This window comes from Watersipora subatra, chromosome 1 (genome assembly GCF_963576615.1).
Source record: "Watersipora subatra chromosome 1, tzWatSuba1.1, whole genome shotgun sequence".
Taxonomy (NCBI): domain Eukaryota; kingdom Metazoa; phylum Bryozoa; class Gymnolaemata; order Cheilostomatida; family Watersiporidae; genus Watersipora; species Watersipora subatra.
Genome location: NC_088708.1, coordinates 20,013,508 through 20,026,036, shown reverse-complemented (window position 1 = coordinate 20,026,036; position 12,529 = coordinate 20,013,508). Strand labels below are relative to the sequence as shown.

At 36.3% G+C, this 12,529-nt stretch overlaps 1 protein-coding gene across 1 annotated transcript in view; it reads left to right on the top strand.

Moving 5' to 3' along the window:
* The window catches only part of LOC137393719 (lipase maturation factor 2-like), a 33,847-nt gene extending 21,334 nt beyond the window's left edge, over window positions 1-12,513 (top strand). The window contains exons 8-15 of the mRNA XM_068080394.1: window positions 538-649; window positions 2,962-3,105; window positions 4,292-4,397; window positions 6,987-7,202; window positions 7,289-7,410; window positions 7,702-7,915; window positions 9,962-10,055; window positions 11,749-12,513. Of these exons, the coding sequence (XP_067936495.1) occupies window positions 538-649; window positions 2,962-3,105; window positions 4,292-4,397; window positions 6,987-7,202; window positions 7,289-7,410; window positions 7,702-7,915; window positions 9,962-10,055; window positions 11,749-11,901 (1,161 nt within the window). The 3' untranslated portion in view covers window positions 11,902-12,513. The remainder of the gene's footprint in view (window positions 1-537; window positions 650-2,961; window positions 3,106-4,291; window positions 4,398-6,986; window positions 7,203-7,288; window positions 7,411-7,701; window positions 7,916-9,961; window positions 10,056-11,748) is intronic.
* Window positions 12,514-12,529: the final 16 nt, after the last annotated feature.

Below are 12,529 nucleotides of genomic sequence, written 5' to 3'. Positions count from 1 at the left end.
ATACTACCCGGTATATTCTATATGTATTGATTTCTATGTAAACATAGCCTGCCATTAATGTGATAATAGTCTTAGAGAGTGGTGGACTCGATGATAACGATTTCTCACAGCCATACAAATTCAGGCTATGCATAAAGCAGACAATTCTTATGCTAATGTTCGCCAGTGGTTGCTAGTTTTTACAGTGCCTGGATAAAGAATGTACCCTACTAGACATGTGCTTGCAGGTACCCTACTAGACATGTGCTTGCAGGTACCCTACTAGACATGTGCTTGCAGCGCTTATGCTAACAAAAATCCCCCTCATGCCTTCCCTTTTTAGTCATGTTTTCATAAGTTGATAGTGCGTGGTATTATTTTTTGTATTTTTCCCAAAGATCACAAGATAATTTCAGACGTTGATCGTATGTAGATGTTTGGTTTTAAAATATTGTATCTAGTTGAATTTAGTTACTGATATAGTGTGTGCACTGGGTGGACTTCCAGTTTATGAAGGATTGTCTTCTATCATCAAACATATGTACTTTTATTTGCTAGGTCTTTCTACAGTTTCTTATACTATTCACCGGCAACTATAACTTCTTCAACCTTCTCACTATAATTCTCTGTTTCTCTCTTCTTGATGATGACGATTTGTCACAAGCAGGCGGTGAGTTTCATGTTATTTAATACTTGCATAGATTATTACTCTGCTTTGACTACTGAGTTATAGATAGTATGCTACTTAGTTATAGAGAGTATGCTACTTTGTTATAGAGAGTATAATACTTTGTTATAGAGGTATGATACTTTGTTATAGAGAATATGATACTTAGTTATAGAGAGTATGATACTTAGGTATAGAGAGTATGCTACTTTGTTATAGAGAGTATGCTACTTAGTTATAGAGAGTGTGCTACTTTATTATAGAGAGTATGATACTTTGTTATAGAGAGTATGCTACTTTGTTATAGAGGTATGATACTTTGTTATAAAGAGTATGATACTTTATATCACATAGAAAATTTTATACATGTATAACAAAAAGCATTAAGTCAGTGCAAGTTCTCAAATTCAATTTGAATAAGGATTGTATCATAGTCAGCCTTGAAAGTATCGTATTCGCTCTTGCAACACTTTGAGAGAGAAAGTGACTGACATATAGGGGTATCTGAGGTATCTATCTTATAAACTAGTACCATGGCAGTTTAGCGGGCGATGAGAGACCATCAGGAGCGCCGATAAAGCACCCGGAATAAGTAGCTACATAATCATTCAGAAATACTGCAAGCTGAATGTCAAGCGTTCCGTTGAAAGCAATCTTTTATCTTAACCTTGAACCCTGGCTTTGGACAGACAGACAGACACCGCTGGTGTTATAGCAGAGATATACAGTCAAACATGGATAACTCAAACTTCACGGGACTGAGCAAAAGTGTCCGAATTATCAGAGCGTTCAAGTTATCAGAGCACTGTCACAAGTCCATGTATTTACTTATTTATTAGTAGATACATGTACATATACAAACTATAATATAAATCAAAAGCACAACTGGCTTGTTTCAAATTAAATGCATCTAATGTAAAGTTTAAAATGTTTTTATCAAAAAGTATAGAGATTTTTCTATCACTTGAGATTGGTTTGTTGTTTGAGGTGATGTTATTGCCAGGACGTTTTTTAGATTGACATTGGCAAAACTTGATCGTTGTTGAAATGCTCAAAAGAAAAGACATCTTTTTCTTTTGAGCGTTTTACCCACGATCAATTTTGCCGATTTTTCTTGAAGTTTATGCAAAGATTACCTCACTTTACCTCGCTTCGGAAGGGCGATCGTTAAGCGGATGTTTGGTATAAATCAAATTTCACCAAACCTTTAGAAAAGTCATTGACAAAAATATTTTGCCGATGGTGGTAATAACGACGCTTATGAATTACGAAAAGTTGCGGTTTACCTCTATGGCTTGGAATAAAGTGATTTTCTAAAGCGATAACAACCGTTTCGGTAGCCGTTGGGCAAAAAACAGTTCGGGTTAACAGTGTTGAGTTCGAGTTATCTATAGCAATTTATCATTACGTGGGAACGGACCAAAGAAACCGTTCGAATTAACCATGTGTATTTCTCTTTTACCTCATTTTAGACCTATACAATATTTGTTCCCTTTTTCTTTGCAGCATAGACAAAGACCTAGACATAAGCCTAGACATAGACCTAGATATAGACATAGACCTAGATATAGACCTAGACATAGACCTAGACATAGACATAGACCTAGACCTCGCTGTGGAGAAAAGTTATCGATAGAAACCAATAATGCCACAGTTACCGTACAGTCATTAAATTAATAGGTCAAGTTTGATTAATTTTGAAGAGCCAAAGCTGTGACTTTGAGAAGATCTTAGAACGGATTAGACAATATACATGTATTTTACTGTTTGTATAATGTAAAATCTTGTAGGCGCGTCTACTGTACGTGGGCTCAAGTATTAAAAATGCTGTTTTCAGTTATAAATAGGACTTTGCTCAGGTATTCGCTATACTAAAGCCTGTGACATACAGTTATAAGTCGTACTGTACGCAGTGACAAGCAGTACTGTACGCAGTGACAAGCAGTACTGTACGCAGTGACAAGCAGTACTGTACGCAGTGACAAGCAGTACTGTACGCAGTGACAAGCAGTACTGTACGCAGTGACAAGCAGTACTGTACGCAGTGACAAGCAGTACTGTACGCAGTGACAAGCAGTACTGTACGCAGTTACAAGCAGTACTGTACGCAGTGACAAGCAGTACTGTACGCAGTGACAAGCAGTACTGTACGCAGTGACAAGCAGTACTGTACGCAGTGACAAGCAGTACTGTACGCAGTGACAAGCAGTACTGTACGCAGTGACAAGCAGTACATCAGTTAGATGTCAATGATGCAAGACTAAAAGACACATTGCTGGACAGTATATACATGTACCTATATATTTATATTGTAGCAAGGAAACGCAACTCCATTGTTGATCAAATAACTTCCATGCTCTCTAGCCTTTTCACTCTTCTGGTGTTTGCAATTCTCATTGTATGCAGTTATAAGTACTTTGGCATCCACATCAAGGAGGGAGTTGTCTCTTCAGAAATCAGTAAGTCACTTTTTTGCCTTCTGCAGTATGTTATTTGTTGCTACTTGCTGTCAAGCCTTTGCATTCTGCTTTTGTATTAAAAATCAACTGTTGGCTTTATAGTTTTAAAATAGCGGTTTGTAAGCTCAGCGGTTAGTCCATAACATATATTGGTTACTGTAGCTCCTTTAGGATGTAGATTTCTTATTCGCCGTTATCTAGATCATGGGAGCTCAATGATTTGTAGTGTCAACCTCTTTCTTTTAGCCAGGTCAATGAACATAAAGCCTCTTTGAATGTGTGTATAGTAGACGCTCCTATAACGTATACCTCTTATAACGTTTATTCCAAATAACATAAAAAAAACTATGCAAAGTTTTTGCTTCGTACTATGGAAAAAACTCGATATAACGTAAAATGTCAAGTAGCGCACTTGTGAGAAAAAATGACGTGTGTATAGCATTATATTTGTTAAATATACAACTTCCATGATATTCTAGTTTGTTGTGATAGATTGTCAGACGTGTCGGCAAACGGAGAATAGGTAGCTACGCAATTGTTAATAAATACCTGAAGGCGATCGATTGGTGCAAGTGTTACAGCATCAGTCTACCAATCTGCATGTCACGAGTTGGGCGTATCGCCAAAAGTTATCTTTCATCCTAACCTTGACCCTTGGATACAGATAGACAGCGAACAGGTAGACACCGCTCTTTTTATAGTAAAATATATTTTAGTTTTATTTTATTGCAAACGTATGAAATGTTTGTTACTAGGTTTACTTTCCAGAATAGGCGTTGTCTTGAAAAAAATCAACAAATCGTTGAAAATGGGCGTCGAATATGTGCGTTCTCCATAACATATTGTACAATTACCACAATCATAGTCTATAAAACCAGTAAAATTGGTCAGAAAAAGGAGACAAGTTATCAATGTAAACTAATAATACAGTTACGATACAGCCAACAAATAAAAAGTTAAGTCTTGGTTTTTTTCTTGTATGGTCAAAGGAGTGAATGTGGAAAGAATTGGAACGGATTGGGCAATTTATATGTATTTTACTGTTCGTATAACGTAAATTCCCTGTACCCTAAACATTATTAAAACGGATTATTTACGTTGTAGGAGCTCCTGCTGTATCTGCATTTTGTGTCAATTTGCATGTAAGTTGCATCAATATGCAGAATTATGATTAAATGTTTTGTAGATTTTACCAAGCAGGGTTTTAATGTCTATGTGCGCTATGCAACGGGCGTCAGCATCTGGTTGGCCATTGCTTCCCTTGCCTGGGAAATGGCAACCTGCCTATATAGGTATGCTGCCTTTGTACTAGTATCAAGTACCAATATACAACTTATAGCTTTATGCTAGTATCAAGTACCAATATACAACTTATAGCTTTATGCTAGTATCAGGTACCAATATACAACTTATAGCTTTATACTAGTATAAGGTACCAATATACAACTTATAGCTTTATGCTAGTATCAGGTACCAATATACAACTTATAGCTTTATACTAGTATAAGGTACCAATATACAACTTATTGCTTTATACTAGTATAAGGTACTCATATACAACTTACAGCTTTATACTAGTATCAGGTACTAATATACAACTTATAGCTTTATACTAGTATCAGGTACCAATATACAATTATAGCTTTATACTAGTATCAGGTACCAATATACAGCTATATATACCTCTCAGTACAGTCATACCTCTACATACGAGTGTTCCAACATGCGAGAAACTCGAGATACGAGCTGACTTTTTCGCAAGCTTTCTTGAGATACAAGTAATGTTTGTGATACGAGATGGTTCTCGATGGCCGCCACATATTGGCAACTACGCTTTCGAGAACTGCATTGCTAGGTTTTTCTCCTCGAATTATTTTGAAAAAAGTTTGTGAAAGGTTGGCTAAAAGTTATAGGGGAAGCGAGGCAAAACCGCTTAACCGGAAACAGATACTAAATAAATACGACGACAAACTTAAAGTAAGTTTAGTAAAAGATTAAAACATCGTTTCAAGGGTTTGTGTTTAGTAAGCTGAATTTATTGAAGTTAAATTCAAAGTTTTATCACGCAAGGTCGCAAAAGTTTAGTGTACCCGATGCGTTGCTCCAAAGCCTCTCTCAGACAGCCGTTTTCCACAACGGCTGCGTTTCGAAGGTAAAAACCCCATACAGTAGTATACATAGTGATGTTACATCTTATTGCAGATAATAACAACTAAATAGGTATTGTAGGTACTGGATTACAAAAAAAAACACATTTTTCCATCATAATATCCTGTTTAAACAATGTTTTCATAGTATGGTAACGGATTAGTTTGTACTTGATTATTTTATATAGGTAACTGCCTAGAAATGCGAGTAAATTGACTTACGAGCTAGAACTCAGTCCTAGAACGCATTAATCTCGTATGTCGAGGTATGACTGTGCACACATTTTAGCAAAATCAGGTAGCTGGTTGAATTGAACAGTTGTTCATATATCACATATGATAAATTATTATATTATCTGTAAAATAAAATATTACAGATTGTTTTCTCTTTTATTTAAACTTTCCGTATTAAAAAAGAGCAGACAACTCTACATAGTGTGTTATACTCTGTCATTGTTTGTCAAACCAACATGAATGTGTGTTTAAGCTCATACTGTTAGCAGGTTATCAATTGCTGTTGTAGTCTTTTAGACATTTGGATTTGTGATAAACAATTACGTACTTCAACCAGATTCTCCATTGTAAGATCATGTTATTTGTGATGCGTAGGCCGAGGGAACAGCTTGTACACTTCATAATGTATATTCCAAAAAAATGTTAAAATTTGATACTGGTAGCTACTATTAGAATCCGACTAGTTACAGGGTTGTTAAAAGTTGACTTGCACCAAAATTCACTTCACAGTTATTCAGTATCAAAAGGTTCACCATGTCTCACTCTGCTGTGTTGTAGGTGCAAAATATGTGGAAATGTAATTACAAGCTCTTGGAAGCTCAAAAATGAACAGTTAATCGCAGCCATCACGAAAACACTGATTGGAATCCCTTTCCAAAACGGCTCAAATGGGGCGTAGTTGAACAAGATGGCTTCTGTTTACACTTTCATGCAACCTCATTCGTAGAAATATTTTCACAAATATACTTCACGCATTCAATAAAACCATGTTTATTGTTCTTACGTGTCTATTTCAATCATCGGAATGCTGTCACTATGAGCACTGATATCTCAAAACCTACCAGAAAAATTTGTTTAGTTTTTTAACCTTAGCTCGAAGGAGTGCATATCATCCTTTGATAAACATGACGAGCCTGATGGTCACCTGTGATAGTCGAAAAATGCTGCAGAAATTGTTAGCGCTATTTGGCAGGAAGTATGGGTCACATGATCAGATTATGACTAGATGATTAGACCAGGCTGAAACAAAACTGTAACGTAGCGAGCATCTATATTTGATACAGGCTTTTTGGTAGAACCCGAAGTGTTTGTCATAAACTAGTGCTACGAGACGTTTTATATTGAGCCTTTTATTGGCCTTTAATTTCAAGTGAATAAAAACAATAACTACAATGTTTGAGTACGTCGTCGAAATAAAGAGATTCCAATCTACGGCATTTTCATGATGGCTGCGATTAACTGTTTGTTTTTGAGCTTTTAAGAGCTTGTAATCACATTTCCACATATTTTGCACCTTCAACACAGCAGAGTAAGACATAGTGAACATTTTGATACCAAATAACTGTAATGTGAATTTTGTTGCGAGTCAACCTTTAAGAATACTCATCTGTTAGCTTCCTCAACTTATCACTTTAGATCCTGCTAGCTAAGAGGAGCCTCAGATCCTACTAGCTAGGAGGAGGGTATGAACAGATGTTGCTGATGTCCTATTATGTTTAGGTGTGCGACAGAGGAGAGAGGCTTTGTGAGAATTATCTACTCAGTCGTGAGTACCGTAGGGATGAGCTTGATCGTCATTTACATGTTCAGCCTCAGTCTTGTGCCACATACGGAGCTGGACAGTGAGGTTCGGGGTCAGCTGCCCCCTCCTATACTTCACTGGCACTCACAGACGGACAGCCTCCAGTTGGTCAACTCCTACGGGTTATTCAGAAGGTTAGCTCTTGTCACGCCGTTTAAAGTCCTTGAGATACCATTTTACTAAGATAGGTGGAGCTAACAAGTTTGTGTGGTGTTTACAGCATGACTGGAATAGGGGGAAGGCCTGAGGTGGTTGTAATGGGGAGTTCTGATAGGACCAACTGGAAGGAATACGAGTTTCTCTATAAACCAGGGCAGCTGGACAGGGCTCCACCGGTAGTGGGTAAGCAGTACCGTTAATTCTAATTACGTTGACCTAATATGTTTCTTTGTGAGTCTGAGCATAACCCGTTCCATCTGGAAAACCTCGCAGACTACAGCAACTCTTGCATCACGTTTCATTATCCAATCGCTTGAACGTGGGCAGCTTGAAATGAGTAAGATGCCTGAACATAGAATGCCTGCTTTTGGTTATTATGTTAATACAATGTGTATTTCCTCCTGTTTATCGAAGTACCGAAATTGGTGATACATTATGTAAAAGTAAAAATCATCTCCAAATTGATTTTTACAGCTCCTCATCAACCAAGACTTGATTGGCAGATGTGGTTCGCGGCATTGGGAAGTTACCAGCACAACTATTGGTTCGTAGTCATGCTCTACAGACTGCTGGACAATGAGCCAGTTGTCCTTGACCTTCTCCAGAGCAATCCATTTTCTCATAAGGCACCACAATTTATCAAGGCGCAGCTCTACACTTATCACTACTCAACCATGACAGAGAACAGGTGAGGCACCTGTAATCTCCTCCTTCCACAGTAGATCACTCTGGCTTTTAAAACTGAACAGGAAGCGGTTTCTAGGTTTTTAGTATAACTGTTAGCTTAAACTAATATCCTTAGTATAGGCACACCATATCCATGTTAGCTTAAACTAATATCCTTAGTATAGGCACACCATATCCATGTTAGCTTAAACTAATATCCTTAGTATAGGCACACCATGTCCATGTTAGCATAAACTAATATCCTTAGTATAGGCACACCATATCCATGTTAGCACGAATCACTATTCAAAGTATAGGCACACCATATTCATGTTAGCCTAAACTAATATCCTTAGTGCAGCCACACCATATTCATGTTAGCATAAACTAATATCCTTAGTGGAGCCACACCATATTCATGTTAGCTTAAACTAATATCCTTAGTGCAGCCACACCATATCCATGTTAGCTTAAACTAATATCCTTAGTATAGGCACACCATATCCATGTTAGCTTAAACTAATATCCTTAGTATAGACACACCATATCCATGTTAGCACGAATCACTATTCAAAGTATAGGCACACCATATTCATGTTAGCCTAAACTAATATCCTTAGTGCAGCCACACCATATTCGTGTTATGTTCAACTAATATCCATGGCGTATGCAAACCATATCTATGTTAGCTTGACCTAATATCCATAGTGAAGGCCACAGGTGTCAAACAAATGGTCTGCGGGCCACATGTGGCCCGCCACGTCATTTTATGTGGCCCGCGAGAGCTTCGCACTCATTCGCACGAGACGGAGTTAGCTCCCGTATTTATAACGTTGCTAGGCAACAAAACATGAGTTATCTTGCCTCCGAAATTTATCTATCCGTTGCATCGTTATTTTTAAATTACATAAGAATAATTTTGATTAGTCAGAAATAAAGTTTTATGGCTAATCAATTAAACGTACAAATATGCCTCAATGATTTATTTGGCAAAAGTTTTAACTAAAATACTACACCCATTTCGACATCTAGCTAAACTGAAAATCCTCGCGGTCACTATAAAATTTATCGTTCGCGATCAATTTTTTTCAACTCCAGAAGTAAATATGCAGATTCAGAGGGGGTAAGACAGTGAAAGACTGCATAAATCAAATCGAAACATTATTTTTAATGTTTCAAAGTTTTTACTAACTTTTAGTTTTGTCAATTTGAATCGTTATTCTCGAATAAACATGCCCGTTTTAGGCTGTCAGCCGTAGTCAAACTAAAGTTATCATTCAATATCGATAGGATCATATTGATTCTTAGAGCTGCCCCTGAACTCTGAAAAGTCAAGAACAGAGTTACTGAACATATTTCTATTATTTGAAACATGTTTATGACAGTTTTTTTGTGTTATATTGGGATGTAGATTTGCTATGCTTTGAAAGATAATACTCGCAAGGAAAAATTCGAAATTAGAGTTTCGTGATTTTCATGTTCATGACTAACTGTATGTGTATAAATAATATTCGTAACTTTGTATTGTATGTAATAAATAAGTAATTTTAGTCAAACACTGTATATTTTGCAATTTTTTTGGTGCAAGTCTAACTTTGTTTCAGCAAATAGCAAATAATTTTTGTTTTTGCTGCTCACATATTGATTTTGTGTTGCTGCTGTTGCAATTATTTAGTGTTTGCAGGTTTAATGTGTGTATGCAAACAAATTCATGTTTTTAGCAGCTCATTATTTTTGATTTTACTGAAAGTATGCCCATGTTAAACGGGTATTGTGTAATTTTTTTTATTGTGATTTTTTTCGAAAACAAGTGTTCTGCATGTTTTGCTGTGCAACTGTTCGGTTTGCAGCTTTGAGTAATAAAGTCAGAGTTATTTAATATCAAAGACTAGTTAAAGTTATTGTACATTATTCGATTACATTTCGTTACAATTATAAGGTACATCTGGCCCTTTGAGGACAGCCATTACGCTGATGTGGCCCTCAATGAAAATGAGTTTGACACCCCTGATGTAGGCATGCCACATCCATGTTAACATGAACTCATATTGAAAACACGATTTTTCAGAAACTGGTGGAGGAGAGATCCAAATCCTAAGGAATATACGCCAATTTTAACCAAAGATGATCTGACACAATACCTTACAGATAGGAAGATACTGGTGAGTAGTTACTTGTTCCTATTTTTAACCGTTAGAAGACAACTCCACAGTAGTAATCTGATCAGACAGCTCCACCTATTTATCTACTTTTTCGTAACAGTTTAGGAAGCAACTTCAATCAACTTTTTCATAGTTGCTCTTTAATGAAACAATTAATCCATTTAACCCCTTTTTATAGCTTTTACTTGGACAAGACAACTCCTTCCTTTTAGCCCCTTCGTTTAAAGGTTGACTTGCAACAAAATTCACATTACAGTTATTTGGTATCAAAAGATTCACCATGTCTTACTCTGCTGTGTTGTAGGGGCCAAATATGTGAAAATGTGATTACAAGCTCTTAAAAGCGTAAAAACGAAAAGCCGCTGTAGATTGGAATCTGTTTATTTCTCTGACGTAGTCATTACAGTTTGGTTATTGCTTTGTCACGTGATGTTCTCAGGTGAATTGAAAGGCCAATAAAAAGCTCAATATAAAACTTATCGTAGCACTAGTTTATGACAAACACTTCGGGTTTTACCAAAGACCCCGTATCAAATATAGATGCTCGCTACTTTACAGTTTTGTTTCGGCTTCAAGTCGTAATTTGATCATGTGACTCAATACTTCGCAAATAATTTTTGCAGCACTTTTCAATTATCACAGGTGACCAACAGGCTCGTCATGGTTATCAGACAATGATATGTACTCCTTCGAGCTAAGGTTAAAAAATTGAACGATTTTTTACGGTAAGTTATAAGATATCAATGCTAAAAGTGACAGCATTACAATGACGATAAAATAGACGCGTACCAACAATAGACATGGTTTTATTGAATGCGTGAAGTATATTTGTGAAAATATTTCGATGAATGAGGTTGCATGAAAGTGTTAACAGAAACCATCCTGTAACAACTACGTCCCATTTGAGCCGTTTTGGAAAGAGAATCCAAACTACGGCGGTCTCGTGTGGCCACGATTAACTGTTCGTTTTTGAGCTTTTAAGAGCTTGTAATCACATTTCCACATATTTGGCACCTACAACACAACGGAGTAAGACATGATGAATCTTTTGATACCAAATAACTGTAATGTGAATTTTGTTGTAAGCCAACCTTTAAGAAGATAGTAACAGCAGTATGAATTGTGACAATTTTGAAGTTAAGGTAATGGAAACACTACAAAACTGAAGGTCTTGGTTAATAAAAGCTACTGTACAACTAGGAACTAGGATAAGTGCTTTGGTCTGAATTTTGAGCGGTGAAAACTCACTTGAACAGGAGAATTGTTGGTGATCATGAAGCTATGACTGGGTACCGACATACTCGAGGAAAAGCTATTTGATTTTTTTTACTTCAGCAGGCCCATTTGCTAGTAAAAAGCCGGTTCTATTCATCCGTCGTTTAAGTTGGTAAAATAGGTAACAGGTACACATATTCATGTATAGAGAATTAGACTGGACACTGGGCTGAAACAACTTTTCACTGAGTATGAAGTGAATTTCTAATGGCAAGCATGAAAGTTCAATTCGTAATTATGTATAGATTGAGGTTTACTCAGTGGTCAGCTGACAAGTGCAAATCAGATTACATTTATTTTACAACATAAAATGAATTTATGTTGCGATTTTAAATTATCTGTCATTTTGGCACCCATAACAGGATATAAATCTTTTTTATTGGTGAGGTTTACTATCTGCTTAAAACTATTTTTGTAGCCTGTGAAAGCAAGATACAAGCCCTATGGCCAGTTAGATTCTGGACTAAGACACATCAGGTCGCTGGTGCGAGGCATAGATCATTTTATACTTGTCACAGGTGTCACTTTGTTTGCTATCAGCTCCTCGTTCTTGTTACGCATGGCGAGATAACTCTCAAAAGCAAGCTTCTAATTAGGTGATCGAACATGTCCCTAGCGGCCAGGCTGCAATCATTCCAATGATGACAATTTATTCAATGTCAGAAGCTTATGACAGCAAAGCTGAGTGTCATCTGTGCTGACCCAAATATCCTCCAATGAGATTAGTGTTCCTTTCATTGTATAATTACATGTATATACATACATACATGTATATACATACATGTACATGTATATGCATACATGTATATACATACATGTATATACATACATGTACATACATACATGTACATACATACATGTGCATACATACATACATGTACATACATACATATACATACATGTATATGCATACATGTATATACATACATGTACATACATACATGTATATACATACATGTATATACATACATGTATATACATACATGTATATACATACATGTATATATATATATACATACATGTATTTATGGAACCATTCAATATACTTATCGACTTCTCTATTTCTTGGCTCCTTTATGTAGTTTGCTATTCTATATGTCAGTTCTTATTAGTAGTCTGCATTTGCATGTGAAGAGTACAATTATGTTACGTAATATTCTTAACCAAGACAAATATATATAATTAATACATAAATCCTT